General features: G+C 43.1%; 1 protein-coding gene across 1 annotated transcript in view; it reads right to left on the bottom strand.

Moving 5' to 3' along the window:
* The window catches only part of LOC115475654 (rho GTPase-activating protein 7-like), an 88141-nt gene that overhangs the window by 44371 nt on the left and 16529 nt on the right, over positions 1-27241 (bottom strand). Inside the window, exons 2-5 of the mRNA XM_030211558.1 lie at positions 7210-7281; positions 6978-7059; positions 3052-3115; positions 264-1636 (exon numbers count right to left, since the gene is read on the bottom strand). Of these exons, the coding sequence (XP_030067418.1) occupies positions 264-1636; positions 3052-3115; positions 6978-7059; positions 7210-7281 (1591 nt within the window). The remainder of the gene's footprint in view (positions 1-263; positions 1637-3051; positions 3116-6977; positions 7060-7209; positions 7282-27241) is intronic.

The following is a 27241-nucleotide window of genomic DNA, read 5'->3' as shown; positions in this document are numbered from 1 at the left end:
GCAAAATTGTACCAGCCGCTACCTATTTGTAACACAACCTCAAATGGTAATTAAAATTAGACTTACACCCAAAGATTATTTTCTACTATGTTTTATGAATGAATAATGATTTGATGTCAAATACATAACACAACTGAGTCCGTACTACTCCGACTTAATTCCATAGCACGAGCACTCAGTATTGTAAAGATACAATATTTATTTCATTAAAAAAATACTAAAAGAGCAAATGATAGAAAACAAAAAGAAGGAACAGAACTGACCTTCTGGAATGTGCCAAAGGTGACTCAATTTCTGAAATGGTTATATACGGCAGTACTGAAGAATCTATTTTATTGCCATGCTTACAACTGCTGTCTAGCTCGTCACCTGAAGCACCATTTAATTTTACTTCTAAATGCTTTTCTATCTCAAGGTGGATCTCTTTTGGGGATGATGGGCATGGTGAGATGGAATCATTAGCAAAGTCCGAGTCACCATCATCAGAGAACTTTTCAGTCCACTGATGGACCAGCTTCCGAAGGCCATTAACATGCTCCATCACATTGTCCAGCTCAGTGAAGACATCATCACCATCACCATCTCCTGAAGACTCCATCTTGTTAAGATGCCCAGTGATGCCTGGCACATTGTCATATATGCTCAAACGGTTATCTATAAATGAAAGTGGGCTGGCAGGAACTTCAGGGTTCTTAGAATTACACATTTCATTTCTTCTACACCCATGAAAACTCCCCGTTCTCCAGTTTACAGAAGTGTCATCTATTGGAGACAATATACTGTTTGTGAGTGCTTTGGGGAAGGTCCCAGGCTTATGGCCCTGTGGTATTTGAAACATATTCTCATGCAAGTTCTTTTCATTTTGCTCATATACATTGTTCCATATGGACAGTTTGGTAGGGTCAAAGTCTTCCGCATACATGCCGCCTCTTTTAATGTGGCTTCTTACTCGAATAACAGGACTGGGTGTGCTCACAGTGCTGCTATTTTCAGATGGACTACTACTACTGCAGGTTTGAGGGGAATGGGCAAAGTTCGACTTACTCTGAGCATCAGAAAGGTCAGAAATATCAACACAATTTAGATTTTTCAACATGGCTTCACTGAACCCTTCCAGGACAGTAGGCCCACTAATAATGGGTTTGGCCTTTGGATGGAAATTCCTCTTCCCACTGGAATTCCTTAAACGCAGTTTCTCCATTTTCCTCAACAGGCTTTTACCCTTTTTATTTGGTGGCTTATTGAACAGTTTCTCCTCAGCGCTGTTTAAGATCTCATTAGAAGAAGAACAGATGGCAACACAGTCTGGCAAGGCCAATTTGTTTGAGGAACTACTGAAGAAGCTCCTACTGGTCTCAAGGTCTTCAAACGTCTTGGTAGAGTTGATACTGTCACTGTCACCACTGCTCGAGCTGTGAAGTGACAGCACATCATCATGTTTTTCTCCATGGTTGGAGAATGTCACATCCTCTCCATCAGTGACACCAAGTCTTGGGCTAGATGGGACAGATAAGCACAAGGCTTCTTCCACAATGAAACCTTCCGAGCTCTCTAGACGGGACCATCTTTTGCTACGTCTCTGATAAGCCCACTTATTGCTTATGGCACAAGGTTCATCCTCTTCAGATTCATCACTCTTGAAGAAGAAGAAGAAGCAACAATGAGTTCCAAGGTTTGAAAAAGTTAAGAAAATAAAGACAATATGAAATAAGAAATAATGAAAAAATGTATTGAATATAAGATTATAATCACTTTCTTGTCCTTGCAATTGCCTCTGATTTTTTTGGAGCCTCAAACTCAATCGGAATCAGCCTCTACTAGGATTACAGCATCAAAAACCTTCATTTATAATTATCCAGGGCTGAGAAGGTCCCATATATTTACTCTTCTTTGATCTAGTAGCCCAACAAATGCAGTAACAATCCTCAGCTGCCTCCAGAAGCCAATACACATGAGCTCCAATAAACATAGCTGTTAAGCAATAGTTGTGACTCCCTATCTCCAAAGGGCTTTTTTTAACGTAACCAATGCAATTTCTTTTTAATTGAAAAGACCCCGTAATAGAATATGCAACAGTTGTGTCACTTCTAAAATTAAGTTACTACATGATGGCATGGACCTCTCTTAGTATCTATGATACTATGGTGCTTATTTTATATGCACCATTCACATTTTGGATGTCCACAAACTGGCACTTAGACATCTATCACAATAGATTTATAAGTTCCAATTCTACAAAGCTAGCATGTCGGCATCTAAAACTGCAAGGGAGCATATATTGGGCATGGCTAGGGTGGGCCCAAAAATAGATGTACATTCCCCTTCTGGAAAAAGGTGAATGTCGGGAGTTAGGCTGGCTACTCTGGACCTCCAGGTTTCAGAAAAGTGCTCCAATTGATCAGCATTGTGCTAGAAAGATTAGGAAAGGTCACCTCCTTCATCCCTCAGCAGTTGGTGCCCCCCGAAAGAGAAACTGGGCTCCAACAGCTTCGTCAAAACAGACATCTATGTTTCTAAAATGAGTGACATAACCGTTTATGTTCTAGAACATATATGTCTATGCTGCCATTTCATAACAGGATTCGTATACTACCACAGACACATTTATGTTCCTGTGTTGCCTCACTGATATTTTAAACATCTATTTTTCTAAATTAGACATTCATGTTGCATGTTACCGGTACAAGATCGTCCATTTCACCATGCATTTTACAACAGGCTCTAAGTCAGCAGATCCTGTCTTAAAATACTAGTGGAACTTCAGTCACCCCAAACTGGATGTCTAAATTCCAATTTCGATGTCCTTTCTAAAATGCCGCTCTATATTATTAAACAATTGAATCACGAAGGGGAATACAATAGGTAGCTCTTCCCCAACTAGTATAATCTTCAAAATCATAAGAAATGTCACATAAGAAAACCTACTACTGAATAACCATCTGATGAAGTTATAGATCTACAAAGAAAAAATGAAGACAAATATCACAATAGTCACACTGTTCTAGAATAGAAAATTATTGCACAAATTAACTACTATATCTATTAACCTACCCGCTTCCTGTGACGACTTATTTCCACTTTCATAGCTGCACATTTGTTCAAAGTATTTAATCGTCTAAAGTAAAAAAAAAAAAAAAACAAAGAAAATTTTAAATGAAATGATTTTCAAAATGAGCAAAATCATATGAACTATAAACATCAGCACAGCAACGGATTTCAGGCAAATGAAACATTAAGGCTCTGAACATAAGAACAAAAGCGTTGCCATACTGGGACAGACCAAAGGTCCATCAAGCCCAGTATCCCATTTCCAGCAGAGGCCAATCCATGTCGCAAAGATCCCAAAAGAGTAAAACAGATTTTGTGCTGCTTATCCATGCCTTTGTTTATTATAGGGTTATTTAAACTGAAAGATTTTATTCCATTATTTTATTTATTTCCACACACTTGATATACCACTAGGGCCTGAACACAGGCATGAAAGTGGTTTACAGAGTACAAAATAGCTAGAAAAGGGTGGGGAGAGAATAGTATAGGGTGCTAGGGAAGGTGGTAGAGAAGAGATGAGGTTTTATGGCCTGCTTGAAGTTTGAGAGAGATGTCCGGTTTCTGGTATGTCATGTCTTTCCAAAATTTGGGACCTAGGTAGCTGAAGGCGGAGTCACGAGTGCAAGACAGCTGGAGGGGGGTGGCAAAGCTAGGAGGTTATTGTCAACTGAACTCAGACAACGGAGTGTAGGGAATTAGAAGTTTGTTAAGGAAGGCAGGAACAGTCGGGAATCTGGATCTGCATATCAGCAGCAGAATTCTGAATTTAATATATGAGGAGATGGGGAGCCAGTGTTCTGCCTGAAGAAGTGGAGTGACATGGCCAAACCATTCTGCATTGTGCAGGAGTTTGACAGCAGTTGATTGGATAAGTTATAGAAGACAATTGGGGAGGTGGGGGGAGGAAACTAGCATAGTATTTGTAAAACAGAAAAGGTAGGTATTCAAAACTAATATTTATTTATTTTATTTTTGTTACATTTGTACCCTGCGCTTTCCCACTCATGGCAGGCTCAATGTGGCTTACATGGGGCAATGGAGGGTTAAGTGACTTGCCCAGAGTCACAAGGAGCTGCCTGTGCCGGGAATCAAACTCAGTTCCTCAGGACCAAAGTCCACCACCCTAACCACTAGGCCACTCCTCCACTCCACTCAGAAGTCTATTCCCCAATTAAATAATAAAAATATTACATGTAAAAAAGTAAACAATCAGGTCAATATTAGAAAGTGGTAAGCGGAGAAGTTATCCGGGCAACTTTAGCCTAATATTCAGAGGTGCTCATCCGCCTAGGAGTACCGTACTTGGCTAAAGTTATCCAGGCAATTTTGCTTCTCACTGGATTTTTGAGTACTGCAGACTAGTGAGCCAGTGGCTTCCACATCCTGTTCCCACCCATAGTGGGAACAAAATCGAGGGGGGTTCCAATAGCACTAATCCCCCTCCTTCCTAAGATCTATCTAGAAAAAATACGGTAAAACATACTGGTGGCCAAGTGGCTCGATTCTGCTCCTCCATGTGTAATTCTCTCAACATGTAATTCAACTCTGGAATTCGTTGCCAGAAAATGTGGTAAAGGCGGTTAGCTTAGCAGAGTTTAAAAAAGGTTTGGGCTGCTTCCTAAAGGAAAAGTCCATAGACTGTTATCAAATTGAACTTGGGGAAAATATTTCTGGGATTTGGGGATCTTGCCAGGTATTTGTGACCTGGATTGGCCACTGTTGGAAACAGGATGCTGGGCTTGATGGATCTTTGGTCTGTCCCAGTATGGCAATACTTATATACTTATTATGTACTAAAGATATTAAGAAGTAGTGGTGATCAAGTAGTGCCTTCTCCAGCCCTCAGCTCTTATCACACAAAATGGTTTACCAAACCCTCGCGCTCCCTCCCCAGAACAACAAATGTGTCCCCAAAGCCTGCTGGGCCGAATACTAAAGCACAAGACAGCTGCCATCTATAACGGTCATTTAGTTTATTCAAAGTTTTGTTGTACCACCTCTCATAAGTACAACCAGGCAACTTATAATCCAAAAACAATCTGACAAAAAAAATAATAAATAAAAGGGAGAAATATAAAACATGAAACAAGCAACTACAAGGTAATTTGCAAAAACCATAGACAGAAAACCATGACAAAGACCACAGAAGTCAGATAAAGGAAAGAGGCAATGAGACTGCAAGGGAGCTGGGGAATTGAAAGGTGCAGAGGTGGGATAGGATCGGGTTACTGTGTCTCTCCATTTGCCTTACAGAAAATGTATTTATTTATTTATTTGTTTGTTTGTTTGTTGAATGTTTGCAAATTCTTTTTAAATTTAGGACAGGATGTCTCAGTACAAAGGTAATTTGGCAGATTATTCCAGAGAGAGTTGGATTAATTCAAGGTGGAAGTGTGATGTGTGTTTTGGTTGGGGGGGGGGGGGGGAAGAGGGAGGATTGCAAAGTTCTCCTGTATGGATCCTTCCAGGTTAGACTGAGATTTGAGTTGTAATTGGCTAAGAAGGAAGAGACAATGGTGTAACCATGGGGGGTGGGGTGCATTGGAAGCCTAGGTCTAGGTCTCCTCCCCCCCCCCCCCCCCCCCCCCGATTGATGTGGTCTGCTTGTTTGGCTGGTGGGGGGGTCTCTCCTCTAGCCAATGTTTATTTTTCTGAGACCGTGCTGCCTGCTCCCCCCCCCCCCCCCCACGCTTGGTTTTAATAGAATTTGAGCATGCAGAAGAAAGGCTCCCCCCTGCGAATGTGTGAAAATTGAGCATGCGCAGGAGGCAGACTTCCCTTGTGCACGCTCAATTTCATTAAAACCAAGCATGCACGCTGGTCTGGGGGAGAGGTGAAGCAGAGCAGGCAGCACAGTGGTTCAGGAAAACAAACATTGGCTGGAGGGGGGCTTCTGCTAGTGGGGCTTAGGGACCCTCACCAACCCAGGTATTGTGGTTGCATCGGGGGTGGTGGGAAACAGGGTAACATTTTGTGCCCCTCCTCCCCCCCCCCCCAAAAAAAAAAAAACCTAAGGTCTGGCAATGCACCTGGGAACAGAGACCTGTGAAAAATGCTTTATGAGCAAGAACCGAACTTTAAAGTAAACCTGATATATTAACAGGAGCCAGTGCTCCGTAATACACAGTGGCATAGTTGTGTCTAGTAGCAGCATAACATAGTGTAATGACCTTGTTTTGAATCTTTTTGTAGCCTCTTTAAACTAACGTTCAAGAAGTGGTTTGCAAATATGTGGTAATAATCATTTATATAGGATGGAGGAAAAAGCGTCTGTAACCCCGGTTAAAGAGGTTTTTTCTGCCATCCTATATAAATGATTATTACCACATATTTGCAAACCACTTCTTGAACATTAAGTAATACTTCTATAGAATTCTGTGGTTGAGTCCCTAGTTCAGTGAAAGCCTCTTTAAACTAGCCAGTCTCAGCCCAGTCAAAGCTACTGATAAGAAGGATGTGTATTAATATCCTTAATACCTCTGGAAGAGTAGCCAAGTAGTTCCTGCAGAGGACTTTGATCCAGGGGAACTGGGTTTGATTCCCACTGCAGCTCCTTGTGACTTAACCCTCCATTGGCCCAGGTACAAATAAGTACCTGTATGGACTAAGTAAATTGCTTTGAATGCAGTTATATCAAGTGATATATCAAATGCATGGCCCTTTACCTTGGTAGATTTCCATCCAATTTGATCTAAATTTTTAGTGTAATCCACGTTGGTTCAAAGTGGAATATAAATGAGAAAAATAAGAGACCACTATATTAAAGCTCAAAATAAGTATTACACTTAAAATTCTGTTCTGTGAACTGGCCTGGCCCAGCTCCAACTGCCCAATGAAAGCATAACAATGAAAACACAATGGAGCAAACTTTACACTCAAGCCATGCAAGTGAATGTGGAACAATACTAGATTATAACTAGAGGCTTTACCTGTAGAGAGACTCAATAGCATCTTGATCCAGAAATTCGTGGTCACTTTTTACCATTTCAATGTCAACAGGAAATTGCAGATCTGGAAATCCAAATTATAATCAGGATTCAATTAAAATTGCTCTACCATGTACTTGAGATTATATTGAACTGCCCAAACTACATATCAAAGGGAAGAAAGTATTTTTTGTTCTCTGGCCCCCATGCACTGTCTACACAGGGTTGTACATACCTTCATACAGCTGAGCATACTGCGGAAAGCCGGCAGCCCTCAGCCAATCACAGGCCTCCTTGGCTTCAATTTCTAAAGAGAAAATAAAAATTGCTAAAATAAACATGTTTTCCCTGATAGATGAAAGGCTGAAAAGCTAAAACACCTGTGGCTTGACATGAAAGAGTCAACTGTTGAAAAAGCTGTCTTAAGAAAGATTTATTTTCCTTTACTGTCCATTGTATACATAAGAAACTCAATCTTTGCTTTAAAAAAATCAAAGGTCGGAAGCACAATCTAAGTACACTGAAGACATCACAGGTATGTACATGTACATTAGTACGTTATTTCTAGAATGGAAAAGTTTGGTGTACTTGAGTTTAAAAGAGAGGCAGACCCTACCATGAAATGCTCACAAATCACCACAAGCTTTAGTGACCAATTTCATCTAGAATAGATGGCCTCCTGCTTCCCTAAATTTCAGCTCAAATCATCTATCAATAAATACAAGGAGGCAAAGTAGACCTTCCAACTGACCAACATACATAATTGTTATTTTGTCAAACCCACCCCCACCCCCTAAACCATGGAGGAGTGGCCTAATGGTTAGTGTAGCGGGTTGTGGACCTGGGAACTGGGTTTGATTCCCGCTGCTGCCTGATAGTCAGTGGGTTGAGATCCTGGGGAACCAGGTTTAATTCCCTCTACAGCCCTGTGTGACCCTGGGCAAAGTCACTTGCCCTAGGTACAACAGTAGTACAATGTACAACTTGAGCCTACTAGGGACAGTCCTAGTACCTGTAAAATAAAACTGTAAACCGCTTAGGTCTAAGCTGTATATAAATACTTAGAATAAATAAATAAATGAATGAATAAATGTATTTCATTCTAACTGACAAAGCTTGCCAGGTGCCCTTGACCTGGATTGACCACTGTCGGGGACAGGATGCTGGGCTCAATGGAACTTTGGTCTTTTCTCAGAATGGTATTACTTATGTACTTATGAGATCTCTTTCCTTTGGCAATGATCTTATAATTTCACTATAACTTTGCTACAGGCATTACATCTTATACCAAACTCTAGCTTCCATACCAAAGAATGGTATAGTCTTGGAGTCCTCAAATTCAGTCCACGAGTCACAATGCAATTAGGTTTTTAGGTATTTCCACAAGGGATATGTATTAGATTTATTTGTATGCATTGCCTCCATCATATGTGGAAATCCTGAAAACGTAACTGGGCTCGGGCTATAAAGAAATGAGAGTTAGGACTCCATATCTAGTCTAGGGTTAGTTAATACATTCAGATTACATTCAATAAGCCTGTGATACCTATGGAATGTTGAGGTTTGTAGGTACCAATATGTGTCTCTTTGCCAATTGTACCAAAACCTGTTTGTCCATTACGCCTGGTAAGTCAATTTTTATGTATTTCATCAGATTTTATGAATTATCTCTCATGCTAACAAATGTGTTGAATTACAAAATAAAATACAATTAGTACAGTGCTGGATGACAATCTCCCTCAGAACACCCCATTTCCAGTTTATCACACAATATATTAGGGCTTTCCAAACCTGTCAAGTCCGGCTGTGAGTTCCCTGGTTTTTAAGGATATTCACAAAGAATAAGCACAAGAATCTTCATCCATTGAACACCCAGTACAGTTGCATCTCTCTCACATGTAATTCAAGTTTAGTTTAGTTTATTCTTACTATACCCCATCACATTTATTTATCTGAGTTTACAATCATTAAAAATTAAAGAAGGAAAGGAACTACAACAATTAATAGGATAGAATAGAAGTGAAGAGAGCAAGACAAGGAGAAGTTGTAATGCAGAGTCAATAAGCCGTCACATCCACACAGACGATGGAGGGCTCAGACCCAAAGGCATCCTTGAACAGGAACGTCTTTTAGACTGATTTTAGTCAAGACTGGTTTCTAAACGAAGATGAAGTGGAAGTGAATTCCAAAGCTGCGGTCCATTTACACTAAAAATCTTGGAACGAATGGTATCAAAGCAGATGTGCTCCGATGAAGGAACAGATAACAGATTATGGGTTGAGGATCTCAAGCTTCCAGATGGCATAAACTTGTAATTCTATAAAAGTTGCCATAAATTGTGTGTGCAAATTTGGGCGTGTGCTCAATTTGCACGTGCAATTTAATTGAACAAGCTAATTAGTGCCAATAATTGGCTTTTTAATAAGTAATTACTGGCATTAATTGATCCGCGCCTACATTTAATGCACATCCTAGAAAAGGGGGCATGGGCGTAAATTCCAGTTATGAGTGTAAATATAGAATAAGGGTGTTCCGTGCATAAATTTAGACAGAGGCATTCGCACCACATTTTCATTGGTGCAAATGGACGAGTGACCCCTGCGCTTATCAGTTATTTATAAACCACGCCTAACTTTAGGCACACCTTATAAAATAGTGCTTGAGTGGATTTTTTTCAGCACCTATTTTTTAGGTGCAATTTATAGGATTCACCTCATAAGGTACTACTAAACGAGAGAGACGTACTCTTCTACCAAGGTCTACAATGCATTATTCTACAGACCCCCTACCCCTTAGGACAAGGATATAAAAGGAGCCAGTTTGGGTATCATACCACAGCAGTGAAAGCTAAGCCTATAAAGAGTTGGGGGTCCTTTTACCAAGTTGCAGGAAAGGGACCGGCGCTAAAGGCAGGGGTCGTTTTTCTCGCGTGTCAGGGCCCTTTTTACTGCTGTGGGTAAAAAAGCCCCCCAGCAGCCATGGTCATATGGCAGGGAGCCCTTACCGCCTCTCACTGAGGTGGCGATAAGAGCTCCCCCTCTAATCCGGCAGTAACCGGGCAGTGAGCTGTGATGCCTAATTACTGCTGGGTTATCACTGCACAAGCCATTTCCAAGTGTTTTCTTTTTCCCCCGGAAAAGGTACATGCTCAGGGGCGGAACCACCGCTGGCGGAAGCGTTGGGTCAGCAGTAGTCCTGGAAGGGCGAGCAGTAAGTCCACGTTGGGCTTACTGCCACTCTGAAAAAGGGCCCCCCCCCCCCTTGATTACACAGGAAGGGGTCGCCAAAACGTAGGTTCCAAAATGCAGCAAGCTAAGTGCAAATTCTACAACAGCATCCAGGCACCCAGTTTCCATTATAGAATACTAGCATAAGTCAACATGTATGCGCGGCCACTTACTCCATGTCAATAGCGGGCATAAATACATGTGTCTAAATGCAGCATTTTAGTGCGTAACTCTGTGTTCCTAAGTCGTATGTGTAAATGTGGGACCCACCCATACCTCCCCCATACATTCCCCCTTGCATTTATACACTAAGGAGTCTTTTTACTAAAGTGTGTTAAGTTTGGGACTAAGGGGTATTCCTAGTATTGTGTTATTTCAGATTATGCGTTAATGTCCCCATTAGTGTGCGGTACCTGCTAAGGGTTAATGCTGGACTAGGTAATGCCTCCTCCTTAGGAGCTCCTGCATTAGCCAGTTAGAATGCGGTAAGGGTAACGCACTAGCTGGCTGATGCTTCCACACTCACTGTCGACCCATACCACACCCCTGACAGAGAAATTCAGTAACACGAGGCTTAACGCAGAAACAGGCAAACTTAAAGCGGTGATGCAGTAGTTTGTTTCTGGGCGTTAGCCTTGTGTTAAACGCTTTACACACTATAGTAAAAGGTCCCCTTTGCGAGCTGCTCACTGAAGTTATACACTACCGCTTTAGACCCCAAATATCATGGTTCATATGCAACTGTAACTCATGCGTACAATTGATGCCTAACGTTAGGTGATCCGTTACAGAATGAGGAGGTGAATGTCTCCACAGCACGGACCTCTTTCCAGCTATGTGTTAAGACTCAAATCCTATGTTTCTGAAGTACCATTATAAACCATTTTATTTGAAATTAGTTGTATGCATTGATTTAGAGTACTTCCATGGCGAGCCGAGATAGGAGTGTGTTCCTGACTGGATGCAACAGCTACACATCCATTAAATATGCTTGGTTTGTTGGCACTGAAATCCCTCCATGGAAACATTCACCCATGTTTTGTGTCCATCACATGTAGCATCACGGCTCGCTTTATGCCTACTTCTGGACACAGTCAGTAAAATATTCATGTCTCCTGTAGCACAAATTATATTAGTTTGAAGGAAATTCAGGCACTTTAGAACATGTGAGCAAGTTCATTGATCATGCACCCCCTCCCCTCGTGTATGCTACCTGCCATAAGGATATACTTACTATATTCTTAATACATTTACAACAGCTGTGCTGTGTCATGTCCTCTTTGTTTAACCAACTGGGAGGCAGCATTTCCCATTTCAACAGATGTTCAGCTCTTAGAGAAAACAGGATGCCAGCAACCTTTAGATTTCCCAAAGCTCTGAGCACCTGCTCTTAGTATTGTACATCTGTGTATAGTTATCCAATGTCTACGCTCTCAAAGAGCACAAGAGCCACCTTTAAATAGGCCAGTAAAGCAAAAGAAAGCAGGCTGATACAGACTATTCTCTGTGCATGGGTACCAAAACGTAAACAGTTTCACGTGTCAAAAAGCAAAGCAGAACTCAGTTCAGACAGGAACATACTATCCTCAAGGCATCAATCTCCACTGCGCCCCCCCCCCCCCCCGAAAAAAAAAAATAAAAATGCTTAACTCACCTTTGCTTTAAAAAAGAAAAGGCTACTTTTTTAACAAAATGAAGCATTGAAATTGGTTTGGAGCTTTCACAATTATGCCTCAGAAAGGATGAAGCAAATTTATATTACAAAAAAATAAATAATGGATTTTGTATGACTTGTTAAATCCCATGACATTCTGGATTAACCATCTGGCCCATGCAATAAGACATGTCACCAAGACTCTAGAGTCACCCTGATTTCAGCGGGGTCACCTGTTAATGAAGCTTTGCTACTTCCCTCACAGCACATCCAACTCTGGCACCAGCATCCAGTACAATAAGCAGATGATGGGCATTAACCACTCACTGTGTCAGTTAATATACCTTTGTAGCCAAAATGTGAACATTCCCACAGCAGCAGGGTCACGGCCTGAACTTCCAAAGTCTAGAATGCTTCCTGCATGCCAGCGAGAGGTCCGACAGGTGTTACAGTCTCCAGAGCACTGTGCCTGGATAAGCAGTCTGTGTACATGCTGACAAGGCAGTAATATCACCTGGTTCTGGAGATCAGATGCTAATATTTGAGCTTCTGCCAAAGTGAAGTTTAGACTGAACTCAGGATGCCACAGTTCTCTCCAGATGGATGCAATAAAATAATGCTACACCAAGACAGACATTTGGCATTGAATGGATGACCCTAGATTAAAGGGTGGGCTCCTCTCCAAACCCTACATGATGTTAAAATGTTACATCAAGCACACTTCCTAATATTTCTGGAATGAGATTACTAATTCTGACACAACCTTCTAATGACCAGATACAGCTAATCATCTCCAGTCTGCAAATTATGCTTCCTAAGATCCAGAACGTTCTACACAATATATCTCCTTCCCTCTTTCTCTTCAGAATGGATACAAACTGATGGTGTGCCTTGACAATTCTTGCACATTGTCAGTGTGCCACAAGAAGAAAAAAAGTTGAGAATCACTGCCCTAAACTGTACACTTCCCTCAGGTTTTTGCAGCCCAAATGCCAAATTCCAGATCATTCCCCTGGCTTCGCTAAGTCCTTCTTTATGTAATCCACACCATCAGGAGTTTCTACCCTATTGCAGATTTTAGTATCATCTACAAACCTTATCAGAAAACCCTTCAGCAATATCGCTTACAAAAATGTTAAAAAGAACTGGCACACCTATATGATTTGAACTATAAGCCCTTGATAGGCCAAATCCGTTGGGATTTAGCGGGCTGGCGCAAATTGACAGTCTCATGGCTGGGACGAATAGAGATGTTGAAAATGATGGTCTTGCCACGTCTTCTCTATTTATTTATGACCCTTCCGATTTGGGTCTAATCTAGGGACCTCGATGGGATACGTCGTCTTTTTCCCCCAATTTATTTGGGCAGAAAAATGACCTTGATTAGCTAAACATATCCTCTGGCTGGGGAAGTGGGATGGGGGCTGGCTATGCCAAATATTCGCCACTATTATGCTGCTCAGTTACGTGCCATATTGGCCTGGCAGACAAGAGAAATTAAGCAATGGGTGGCGTTGAAGCAGGAGGGAGAGGGTGATGTACCATTTTTGCATCTGCCTTGGCTCCCATCAGGGGGGAGCTGGGGGGCTAACGATAAAAATTTGACGATTGATGAAAGGGAAATTGTTGGAGGGCAGGATCTATTCCTGGTACACGCCGCTACTTCACAATACTGAATTTATCCCAGGAAAGGATCAGGCACTATCCTACTATATAAATGAAGAGTGACCGACATGCCGTGCATGTGCAGAACAGCGCAGCTGTTCTGCGCATGCACGGCACGTCACAGGTCTCTCTGTATGTGCCGTTGAAATCAGCCGGGAGCCGTCGCTCACCAAACAGAGGCCGGCCCGCCTGATTCATCTTCTTCCACTTGGCCCGGCACTGGGCCACGTTGCGCGGGTAGCCCCGGGCCGCCAGCTTGCCACAGATGTTCCGCCACAGTGCTTCGTTGGGCCGGCTGGTGGAGGCCATGAGGAAACGGACACCCCCAAGCCGCCAATCTGGCCTAGGAGGCAGCGCACCTCCTCCGGGCTCCACTAGTGGCCTCTGGGCATCTTCAGTGCGGAAGAGGACTAAGTCCGCATACTAGCACGGGCAGCATGTCGGCCCTACGATTTTTGCCTTTAGCTATGCAGCTATGAAGGCATGCTGTTCCTTTCAGCTGCTCGAAGCCTTTCTAGCATCCTGCCTCTTCTGACAGAACTTCCTGTTTCCGGGCAGGACGCTACAGCGGTTTCAGGCAATTGAAAGGAGAAGCATGCCTGCAGCACTAAAGACGAAGTCGGAGGGCTGAGAGGAGCAGGTATAAGAAGAGAGAGAACGTGGACTGGGGGGGGGGGGAGGAGTGAGGGTTCAAGAGTGAACAGAGACAGAGAAAGGGGACCACGGGGAGGGGTAGGGATTCAGGAGAGCAGGAAAAATTGCAGATAGGAGGAGAGTCGACAGAGAGAGATGTTTGAGAGGGACAGATGCTGGAAATAGGGGATGAAAAAAACAAGGGGTCATGGAGTGGAAGGGACAAATGGTATCATGGAGGGCAGGGGAGAGCTGGTGCCCATGTAGGGGAAGTAAAGGGAAAAGAGGAAAAAACAGGAGGAGACTGTGATCGGGAAGGGGAGAAATGGTGCCCATGGAGGGGAAGGGACCTGGAGAGAAGAGAGCCAGGAGGAGATAGTCATACACACTCACACTCTCCCTCTCGCAACTCACTCACACACTCTATTTCAGACAGGCGCACACACACACACACACTTCCTCTCTCTCTCTCTCTCTCACACACACACACGCGCAATATTACCTCCTGTACTTTTAGAAGACAAACAGAAGCAGGGAGAAATTTATCTCATCCTTCCTTGACTCTCTCTCTTTCAGACAGACGCGCACACACACACTTTCTCTGTCTCTCTCACACACACACACACACACACACACGCATGCACATACACACACACTCTCTCTCTGAACTCACTCTCACACTCTCTCTCTTTCAGACAGGCACACACACACTTTCTCTCTCACACACTCCCCCCCTCTCTCTCTCTCTCTCACACACACACACACACAAAGTATTACCTCCTGTACTTTTACAAGACAAACAGAAGCAGGGAGAAATTTATCTTCTCCTTCCTTGACTCTCTCTCTCTTTCAGACAGACGCACACACACATACTTTCTCTGTCTCTCTCTCTCTCACACACACACACACAAAATATTACACCAATAAGGGAATTACATTTCACAAATAAAAAATGTTGTCCGTTTTAATGAGCTTAAAGGCTTGCATTAACATATAAGAATCAATGGTAACTCATCTTGAAGATTAGCAAAAAATCTTGCTTGTTTTAATGGGCTTAACGGCTTGTTTAAAATATGGGAAGGCGAGGGGGCTGGTATGTATGGGCCAATTCTTTGATGGAGACAAAGGAACAGTACAACCCTTTGAAGACCTGCAGGAGAGTTATCAATTGCAGCCTAGGGATATTTTCCCATATCTTCAGGTCAAGCACTACCTTGCGGGGCCTAGAGTATTAGTGGATCTAAGACGAGTTAAAAGCCACTTCGAGCGACGGGACCAGTGGTGCACAGGGGGGGCACTCTCTGATTTATCAGTGTCTGAACCGCAGGGGAAATGGGTGACATAAGTACATGGGACAATTGGAGACTGACTTCAGGAGACAGATGGGGAAGGATGGATATAAAGTCATGCAACATTGGTACTACACGCCAGTGCATCATAAGTCTGTGGGGTTCTCCCCCACAGATCAGTGTTAGCGTGGATGTGGCCAGCGGGAAACTTATAGCCACACGTGGTAGGGGTGCCCCCTGTTGGTCACATTCTGGTAGGAGGTATTTCGAATGTTTTCCCATATTTTGGGGGAGAACTTAGACCCTAACATGAAGTTGGCGCTTCTGAATGCCCCCCTGCCTAATCTTCCTGAAAGCGCAGACTTGTTTTTGAGAGTGGGTATGACAGAAGCGAGGGTAGTGTTAGCAAGCATGTGGAAGTTGCCTTCAACCCCTGGCCTTGAAAGGGTTGTGCTGGATCAGTGGTATTCCATGTATTGTCTGACAGCCTTGCGCCGAGGCAAGGTGAAATCCTTTGCTAGGCGTTGGCAGTTGTATGAATACTGGAAAGCAGCGAGGGGACTTAGATATAGGGGGCCTTAATAGTTTGTCTTTACATTTTAGGAAATTTATTCAGTATTATAGTAGAGAAATTCTTCTGTATCAATAGAAATAGAATAAAATAAAACAAAGAAAATAAAATGATACCTTTTTTTTATTGGACTAACAATACATTTCTTGATTAGCTTTCGAAGGTAGCCCTTCTTCATCAGATTTATTCTATTTCTATTGATTAGCTTTGGAAGTGGACAGCTACCACATCTCTCTACTTCTGTAGCAAGAGAGACCAGTGTGAATGGTTCAAGAGTGTTGGGGAGTATGCAGTGGTATTTGTGGGAGGGCATTGGGTTAGATAGGTGGCAATCTGTATTAGCTACATACACTGAAGGATCAACTGTGTATCTGTGTTCTTTTATCTTTGCTACCACAATAAAGGTTTGTTTAAAAAAAACAAACAGAAAAACTAACTGGCTCAAGTACTGGCATTCCTAGGGTGGCTGACACCCGGGGCGGATCACCGATGCGCACCCCCCCCCCCCCGGTGCAGCGCAAACCCCCCCCCCCCCGGGGTGCATTTTTACCTGCTGGGGGGGGGGGGGGGTGCCGTGCGCCTGTCGGCTTCGCTTGTTCCATGCTCCCTCTGCCCCGGAACAGGAAGTAACCTGTTCCGGGGCAGAGGGAGCACGGAAAGAGCGGAGCCGACAGGCGCACGACACCCCCCCAGCGGCGTGCACCCAGGGCGGACCGCACCCACTGCCCCCCCCCCCCCCCCCGATACACCTCTGACTGAACCTTGTGGCACACCACTAGTAACATCCTTTTCCTCAGAATGAGCTCCATTTTCCACTATTCTGTCACCTTCCATTCAACCAGACCCTAACCCAGTCAGTCAGTCACTTTAGGGTCCATAACAAGGACACACAGTTTATTTCTTTATTAGTCTATACAGAATCATGTCAAAGGCTTTGCTAAAAATCTCAGTACACCACATCTAGCACTCTCACAGAAACAAACATTAAACAATTCCTGAATTATTTAATCTGTGCCCCAGTCTAACTAGTAAATGTAGAATGGCAGCTATCCTTGACTGATTTAAACCGATACCCTACATCTGTCATGAAAACAGTGTATATCAGTATAAACCAGTAAACACTGCAGTCTCACCCAGAGGTGTAGCTAGGTGGTTCACCAGGGGAGCGTCTGCTCCCTCAAACGGGCTTCCGACAGCGCCTATTTTTCACACAAACTGTCACATTTAAAATACATGATGGCGTCATCAGCAATCTGCTCTCCCTGCGCCCTCAACCTCGCTACACTTTTGGTCTCACCAGGAAGGAGCATGACTCAGGATCTGATGTGAGGCCACGTGGCAGGGTTGCAGGGGTGGAAGGAAAATACAAAGCGCCAGATAAAGAATATAACAAAGGATACTACCAGGGTTTTAATCAGGAAAGTGATCCAGGGAAAAACACTACTAGTAGTAGTAGTTTCTACAGCGCTACTACACATGTGCAACGTGAACAAAAAAGAAGTACATAAGTATTGCCACACTGGGACAGACCAAAAGTCCAGCAGCCTGTTTCCAACAGTGGCCAATCCAGGTCACAAGTACCTGGCAAGTTCAACACATTCCATGCTGCTTATCCCAGAAATAAGCAGTGGATTTTCCCCAAATCAATTTAATAATGGTCTATGGACTTTTCCTTTAGGAAGCTGGCCAAACCTTTTTTAAACACCGCTAAGCTAACCGCCTTTACCACATTCTCTGGCAACGAATTCGAGAGTTTAATTACACGTAAGAGAAAGTCTCTACTCAACTGGGCTTACAGTCTATTTAATACTCAGACCATCAAAACACTAAGGGGCCCTTTTACTACTCTACAGTGTCCTCGGTGCGTGGATCTGCCGTACACCAAGGCCCCTTTTACCACAGTGGGGGTTTTTGTGAAAAAAAGGGAAATGGCTGTGCGGTACCTATATACTTGCCACGCGGCCATTTCCTATTGGTGCCCTTACCGCCTCCCATGCTAACCGCAGGTAAGCCCCAGGTGGAAAAAATAAAAATTAATTTCTGGCGTGATGGAAATGGCGTGCAGTGGGGGCAGTGAGCTGATGGTAGTGCCAGATTGGCAAGCGACAAAGCGGCAGTAGCTCTACCACTGCTTTGTAAAAGGACCCCCACGATTTACTAGGCTTAAGGAACTCCCTAAAATACCAAAATTCTCTAAACAATGTACGATGTTCATGTTCCTCTATATTCAGCAGTAATTTTTTTATTTTGTATTACAATTTCATGTGCTTACGATCCCCATTTCTTTCCATAAATATGAAATGTCCATTGAATGGGCCTATAAAAAAAACCTTACATGCGAGAGGTCAGAAGTCATAACCACCGCAGGTGCATTTTTCTATGTTATAAATAACATTCCTTTTCACATATTCCATTGGGTAACAGTCCCCGACAGCAGAATGGTTTTAGATAAGAGAAATTATCAAATAGTAGCACTGAAAATCCAGATATGTTTTGGCTGCCACAGCTGGAGTTCAAAAAAACACCAACACTAACCACAGCAGCTGAATATTGACCCACTGAGATTTTATTCCAATTAGCCAGAACCTCTTTTATATGAACATAACTGTCTAAAGAGTACATGAATCCATGAACACAGAAGTTTCAGCCATTTTATCCTTGATTCAAAGCTCAGCTTAATGTTCACCTTTTCCGCACAGTCTTTCCTTTCCTGAATTCCTAAGTGTGGAAGGCATGGGGTAGAGGTCTGGAACTTAAACCCATGTACACCAGTGGGGTGGCCAGTGGGGTGGCCACTGGGGCCCCCCAAAATTGGTTCCAGGGACCCCAGTTTGGCTGGCGGGGGGTCCCCAACCCCCGCCAGCTAAGGCGTTTATCCCGCACTGGTCTTACATTGCTTGGTTCCCTATCCTGTTTTCAGTGTCATGCACGCTCATTTTAATGAAACTGAGCATTGCGCATGCTCAGTTTCATTAAAATGCGCATGCACGGTGCTGAAAACAGGACAGGGCACTAGACAATGTGACACCAGCGCGGGACAAACGCCTTAGCTCATGGAGGTTAGGGACCCCCACCAGCCAAGGTACCTTTCAGCAGGGGGGGGGGGGAGGGGAGTGGCGGCGGGAGGGCGGCAGCGGGGAGGCTGGTCAAAATGTGCCCCCCTACCTTGGGCTCTGCCCCCCCTCCCGTCAAGGTCTGGCTATGCCCTTGATGTACACGTACATGTAGGAGCCACAGCAGCAGGAGCCCACTCTCCCCTAACTTCCATCTAATTTAATCACTTTGGCCCTTATTGCCCGAGGGCCCAGAACACTGTTAGTCTGCCCCTGTGTACATGTATGCTTTTTTTTTTTTCCTCCTTCTTCCTGTTCATGTCTTTAGGACTATGGAGTTCTTTTCCTTTTAATGATTTTATCTTCTACACCACTTTGATTTATTGTGAAAGACGGTATATCAAACACAAAACTAAACTAAATCTTGTCCCACTTTAGGGCATTCTGCAATTGAGTCCTTGCTACCACAGATAGGATAAAGCAGTCCAGAATGTTTCGGGATGAATGCTTAAAACTTTCCATGAAGGTTCACGGAATATCAGCCTAGCTTTACATCTTACTCCAACATTATCTGAAAGCTCATAGTTCTGAGACATAAACTGGGAAGAGCCTCTACACAACAAAAAGCCTGTTGAGTCATTTTCCATGAACTCGGCTTTGAGAGACAGAAGGCAGCTGGAAAGCAAAGGCACATTTCTGTGCTATAGGAGAATTCAAGCAGTTTCTGGGACTGACCCTTTGCCAGAAGCTCACCATCTACCCTGTCCAGCCCTCAAACAAGTTCTATAAATAAGCTCGTTTCCTGTTGTGGGTCTGGACCTGCCCTTCATTCAGCTTTGAAGGTGACCCAGCATGGCATGAAGTGATGAGAGAATCTCTGCCAGGCAAAGTCGGAGCTCTTCAGAGTACAGGGAAACAAGAGAAGCCTATTCTGTTCTAAATGAAAGGCAACCACCATATTGAATATGCAGATGAACAGAATTATTCATTCATTATGTATATACTAAAAAAAGGTTTAGCAATGTAGGAAACAAATTACTACATTAAGCTATTGCAAATGGAGTTTCTCCACTCACTCATGAATTCACCAGTCTTACAATTTTCTTCTCATCACTGCCAGAAAAGGACGATGGCCACAAAGGGGGCTGGCAGGGCTGGCGCAAGGCACAAACCAGGTGAAGCACGGGTTCACCGTACCAAAGTTCAAGGGCACTAAAAGCCTGCCACACTGGCTCAGCATTCACAGCAGTCAAAGCATGTTTTGCTCTCACCACTGTGCTCTCTTCTCTACAAGGCTACCAGCACCTAATACTTCCGTTTCTCGTGTTTAAACCTGGGGTGGTTCCAGCAGGCGAGTCTGGAGAACAGCACAGGACTGAAAGCAAAGCGACATGCTCTTGCCACTGTACAAGAATAGGTAGATCCGATGCCAGCATGGGGTTGGGGGAGGGTGCCAATACAGACAGGATGGCACAGCACCAGAGTAACAGTTGACTCTGGGTGTTACAACCCCTTGACCCAGCATTGAAGGCTGACAATATAAATACTTAATTGTTAAGGGACAGATGACCCTTTTTAAGGGTCTTGTTTAGGTCACTGGGGTACCAAGATCTTCCTGGATGGTACAGGACTAATTCTTCCACTTCCTTCTGAAAAGGAAATTGCATTCCATGTCTCGCCACAGATCGTGTTCAGCATATAAAGGTTCTCTGTTGTTTGGGGAAACCAACCATGAACTGCAAAATACTTACAAACTACTAATCCCTCAAGCTAATGCCAGGAGCAGGAGGCTGAAATCTCTGGCTGGAGAATCCAAGATTCGTAGCCAGCCTGCCAGCAGACGTGGGTTCCTTCTAGGAAGTCACATCCAAAGTCTCACTTTGTGCACAACTTTGTAACATACCAGACAGACTCATTTATGAAACTTTTGGGCCTACAAGGATGGGACTTTGGATAATGTTGCTGAATGTTCAAAACTGAGTAAAGTCATTCATTCTTGTTCACTAATTCGATAAAACTCAAAAATTTAGTGAAATGAAACAGACTCATTTAATGAATTCACTTAAAATTTCCTGTAAGGAAACTAAGAATACGGAACACATGTTCTGGTATTCATCCTGAACCCAAGATTTCTGATTTAGGGAGCAAACTCAAGTCAAAGTTGAGAGCAAAAATCCCTTTAGCCATGGGCCCATGAACTGCAGTTTCCAAATTCCCACAGAGCCATACCTCACTTCTACCAGTAGGTCTATCTTACACTGCTGGAAGACAGTTGCTCTTATATGTACTGTGAATGTGTCTCTTTATAAGAATGTGGTGGTACATGCAGTGTTCAGTACATATACCATCAACACTGAACAAACATGCTGTATTTGGGACACCATAATAAACTGAGTGGCGGGGGAGGGGGAAGGGAGGAGGAATGAAGCCTTGAGGGGTGAAGCCATCATTAACTTAGCTTTACCCAGGTCTTCCTTAGCCCTCTGTTTCTACAGTCCATCCAGAGAAACCCATACAATTCTTGACTGAAGACAAAAACAAAACAACAACCACAAAAAAAACCCTTACCCTTTATAAGAACCAGTGAAAAACATTATGCTAGTGCCAATAGAAATTAAAACTTTTCAAAAAACATACGGCCATCCTTTTACTGAGCTGCGGTAAAAGAGCCCTGCAGTAGTTTCCATGCGTGAAATTGGCACACGCTGGGCCATTTTTTTTTACCACAGCTGGGAAAAGGGGCTTTTTTTTTTTCAATGGGGCAGTAAACGGCTGTGTGCTAAAATTTAAAGTAGCATGTGGCTATTTACTATCTGAGCACTTCCTGCCACCCACTGACCTAGTGGTAAGGGCTCACACTCTACTCGTGCCAATGTGGCTGTGCTGCTGATTACGGCTGGGAACACCCCCTATGATACAGAATAGCAAAATATTTTCTATCACGGGAAATGGTGCGAGCCAACTTCAAAACTAAAGCAAGGTGCCCACACTACCCCTGCGGTAGGGTCGATTTCACACATGGTACCCGCGTGTTGGCCCTACCACTGCTTAGTAAAAGGGCCCCATACACTGCAAATTGCAGGTGCTGAGTGCAGCGTCTATGTCTCACTCACACTGGCGCAGGTTTGAACTCTTTAAAATTTTCATGAATTGAAGTTTATTTTTAAAAACCATACTGGTTCCAGCATAACTTTTCTTGGCCCTGGTAAATATAAAAGTGCAATTGTATAACTAGACACCTGAGGTTAGGCGTCCCTTTGCGCAAATATATGCACCATAAGGTAGCACATATGCACGTAAGTGGAGAGGCTGGGCAAAATTTTGTGCCCACCCACTATTCTTTAGGGGCTTACATTAAGTGCAATAGAGGGGCATTTTCAATATGACACCTAAGTCCAACTTTGGACGTCTTGCTCAAAACATCCAGAATCAGAATAGCAAATATAGCCATTTTCGAAACAGCAAAACCTCCATTTTTTTAAAAAAAAAATGGCCACATGCTAGATGTTTTTGTGCTCTATCCGTTTTATCTTCTAGGTCCATTTGCAAAAAAAAAAAAAAAAAAAAAGTCCAATTGAAAGACACACAAAATCAAGCCATTGGGATGTAAGAGGAGCCAGCATTCTTAGGAGACTGGCCACACAGACATCCCAGGAGAGCAATGAGGCACCCTGGGGGCACTGCTGTAGACTAAATATAAAAGCTCCCCGGCACACATCTCACCGTCAGTGGTGTAGCCAGACCTCGATTTTGGAGCGGCATGAACCCAAAGTAGGGGGGCACATTTTGCCCCGCCTCCCCACCGCTCTCGACCCCCACTGCAATCCCACAAACCTAGGCTGGCAGGGGTCCACAAGTGCCACCAGTGGAAGCTTTCCTGTGGCGATATTCACCACCGCGCTGCCTGCCCTGACTTCCCCCTCCACCATGCGGAATGCTCAGTTTTAGCAAAATTGAGCACGCACGAGCTTCCAAGCCTGCGCACGGTGGAGGGGAAAAGCAGGGCAGGCAGCACAGCGGTGAAAATCGCTGCAGGAAAGCTTCTGCTGGTGAGGCTTGAGGACTCCCTCCAGCTAGACCTGCAGACCATCATCTGTTTGGGGGTCTGTTTGGTGTAAACAGAAAGGAAGATTCTTTTTAGCTGATCCAAATGAGCACTTATCGATTTTTGCTATGTGGACCAGAAATTGTGATTAATATTATTATTAGGTTATCCTTATATTTGGAATTATTTCTTTATTCTTTCCCTTTTTTCTAATTCTAATTTGAAAAAAAAAAAAGATAAGGTGAGAAAAGCTATCATAGCCAAAGGAACACTATTCAAAAAACAAAAAAAGGATCCAAATGAGGAAAACAGATAAGCACTGGTAATTAGATACAAAGCACTGATAAGGAAGGCAGAGAATTTGAAAATAAGCTTGCCATACAGGCAAAAACTCAAATACTTTTTCAGGTATATTCGAAGCAAGAAACCTGTGGAGGAGTCATTTGGCCCAAATGGACACTCGGAGGAGAGACGTGGAGGGGAATTTTAGATATAACATCCAAAAATCCAGTAGCAAGCATAGCCATTTTCAAACAAGAAAAATGTCCAACCTTTTGTTTCAAAAATGGCCATTTGCTAGATGTTTTTGTGCTCAGTACAATTTCTGGGGGAAAAAAACCTTCCAAGGGAAAAATGCACAAAACAAGCCACTGGGATGTACTGGGGGGGGGGGCAGCATTCTTAGTAGACCTGCCACACAGACATCCCAGCAAAGAAGTGGGGCACTGCAGTGGACTTTACATAAAAGGTCCCAGATATACATCTCACCATTACCCCCATATACTGTATGGGGGCCCTCCAAAATCTACCAAAAAAACAACTATGCCCAACTGTAAGCCACTACAATAGCTCTTATGTCTGCAGGTTTTTGGTGGGTTTTGGAGGGCTCACACTTTCCACCACAATTTCCCCACTAGGCTACTCCACAGACCTGCTTGCTGCTCTAATAGCACTGGTCATAACGTCTGAAGCAGTCATAGAGGCTGGTATATACAGTTCATCTTTAGGGGGTGGAAGGGGAGTTATGTCTTAATCCCTCCAGTTGTTATCTGGTCATTTAGTGGCCCTGTTACAAAGGTGCAGAAGGGCCTACGAACGTGCAGCATACATTAAATTGGCATTACTGCCCAGCTAGCGTATGCAACTGGTGGTAAATTCCAAGTTTGGTGTGCGACGAAAACCCACGGGAGGTGTTCCCAGCCATAATCGGCAGTTGACATGCACTGGACGGTTACCATGCAGGTAACTTGTGAGCCTTACCGCTAAGTCAATGCACGGCGTTAAGGGCTCAGGCCATAAATAGACACACACTTACTTTTGCAACATGTCCATTTCCAGACGTGGTGGAGAAATGATCCACTGTGCATGCAATACATGTGCCCACACTACCACAAGCCACTTTTTGGCACACATTTGTAAAAGGGCCCCTTACGGCACTTTTTTGTGACTTAGGCGCGATTGAAACAGGTTTAGACCAAAATGTCCAACTTTTAGCCCTGGACGTTTTTGCTTTGTTCCATTATGGCAGAAAAACGTCCAAGTTTTAGGCACACCCAAATCCAGCCCCCTTGTGATTTGCACGAACTGCAAAACGAAAAAAAAAAGTCAAATCCAAGTTTTGAAAATCATGATTCCACTTTATTTCATTTTTGAGGCATTTTTCTCTTTTGAAAATGAGCCCCTATATAAGTACATAAGTATTGCCATACTGGGAAAGACGGAAGGTCCATTAAGCCCAGCAGCCTGTTTCCAACAGTGGCTAATCCAGATCACAAGTACATGGCAAGAGCCCTAAAAAGTACAACACATTTTATGCTGCTTATCCTAGAAATAAGTAGTGGATTTTCCCCAAGTCCATTTTAATAATGGTCTATGGACTTTTCCTTTAGGAAGCCATCCAAACCTTTTTTAAACCTAGCTAAGCTAACTGCTTTTACTACATTCTCTGGCAACGAATTCCAGAGTTTAACTACACCGAGTGAAGAAAAATTTCCTACAATTCGTTTTAAATGTACTACTTTGTAGCTTTATTGCGTGCCTCCTAGTCCTAGTATTTTTGGAAAGAGTAAACAAGTGATTCACGTCTACCCGTTCCACTACACTCGTTATTTTATAGACCTCCATCATATCTCCTCTCAGCTGTCTTTTCTCAATGGTGAAGAGCCCTAGCCTCTTTAGCTTTCCTCATAGGGAAGTCGTCCCAACCCCTTCATCATTTTCGTTGCCCTTCTCAGAACCTTTCTAATTCCACTATAACGTTAAGATACAGTGACCAGAATCAAACACAATATTCAAGGTGCGGTCGCACCATGGAGCGAAACAAAGGCATTATAACATCCTCATGTTTTCCATTTCTTTCCTAATAATACCTAACATTCTAGTTGCTTTCTTAGCCGCCACAGCACACTGAGCAGAAGTTTTCAACATATCAACGACGCCTAGATCCCTTTCCTGATCGGTGACTCCTAATGTGGAAACTTGCATTACGTAGCTATAATTTAGGTTCCTCTTTCCCACATGCATCACTTTGCATTTGCTTACATTAAGCATCATCTGCCATTTAGATGCCCAGTCTCCCAGTCTCGTAAAGTCCTCTTGTAATTTTTCACAATCCTCTTGCGATTTAACGACTTTGAATAACTTTGTGTCGTCAGCAAATTTAATTACCTCGCTAGTTACTCCCATCTCTAGTTCTTTTATAAATATGTTAAAAAGCAACGGTCTCAGCACAGACCTCTGGCGAACCCCACTATCTATCCTTCCCCATTGAGAATACTGACCATTTAACCCTAATCTCTGCTGTCTATCTTTTAACCAGTTTTTAATCCACAATAGAACACTACCTCGTATCCCATGACTTTTCCATTTCCTCTGGAGTCTCTCATGAGGTACTTTGTCAAACGTCTTTTAAAAATCCAGATACACAATATCGATCGGCTCACCTTTATCCACATGTTTGTTCACCCCTTCAAAAGAAATGTAACAGATTGGTGAGTCAAGATTTCCCTTCAATAAATCCATATTGGCTTTGTCTCATTAATCCATGCTTTTGAATATGTTCTGTAATTTTGTTCTTTATAATAGTCTCTATCATTTTGCCTGGCACTGACATCAGGCTCACTCTCCTCTGGAACCTTTTTTAAAAATCGGCATTACATTGGCCACCCTCCAGTCATCCGGTACCATGCTTGATTATAAAGATAAATTATATATTACTAACAATAGTTCCGCAAGTTCATTTTTCAATTCTATTAGTACTCTGGTATGAATACCATCCGGTCCAAGAGATTTGCTACTCTTCAATTCTTTGCTTCTCTCTACTAAGGAAGATGTAACGGAACTATTCATGGCAGAAATGGTATGTAATGGGGATAATTAAGAGGAACTGAAACAAATCTCAGTGAATCTAAAAGATATAATAAGTCAAAAATCGAAAAACTAAAGAGCAGCAAATCACCTGGACTGGATGGTATACTCCCCAACCTGCAGAGAGACTCAAAAATGAAAATTGCAGATCTATTAGTAATCTGTAACTTACTATTAAAATCCTCTGTGGTACCTGAAGACTAGAGGATGGCCAACATAATGCAAATTTTTAGAAAAGGTTGTGGGGTTATCCTTGAAACCAGCGTGAAGAACAAAATTACTTAGCATATAGACAGATGTGGTTTAAAGGGACAAAGTCAGAATGGATTTAGCCAAGGAAGCCTTGCTACACCTCTGCTACACTTTTTGAAAGAGTGAACATATGAAAAAGGTTAGCATTTGATAAAGTACCTCATGAAAGACTCATGAGGAAATTAAAAACAATGGGATAGGAGGCAGTGTCCTATTGTGGACTGGAAACTGGTTAAAAGATAAACAGCCACTTTTCTTAATAGAGGAAGGTAAACAGTGGAGTAGCAGGGATTAGTACTGGAACCTGGGCTTTTTAAGATATTTATAAATGACCTAGAAATCGGGACAATAAGCGAGGTTATCAAATTGGCAGATGAAACAAAATGCTTCGAAGATGTTAAATCACACATAGACTGAGATATTACAGGAGAATCTTGCAATACTGAGCATCCAAATGCCCAATGAAATTTAATGTGAACAAATACAAAGTGATGCGCACTGAGAAGACTAAC

Source organism: Microcaecilia unicolor, chromosome 8 (genome assembly GCF_901765095.1).
Source record: "Microcaecilia unicolor chromosome 8, aMicUni1.1, whole genome shotgun sequence".
In the NCBI taxonomy this organism is placed as follows: Eukaryota; Metazoa; Chordata; class Amphibia; order Gymnophiona; family Siphonopidae; genus Microcaecilia; species Microcaecilia unicolor.
The sequence above is the reverse complement of the archived record's forward strand: the minus strand, read 5'-3'. Positions and strand labels throughout refer to the sequence as shown.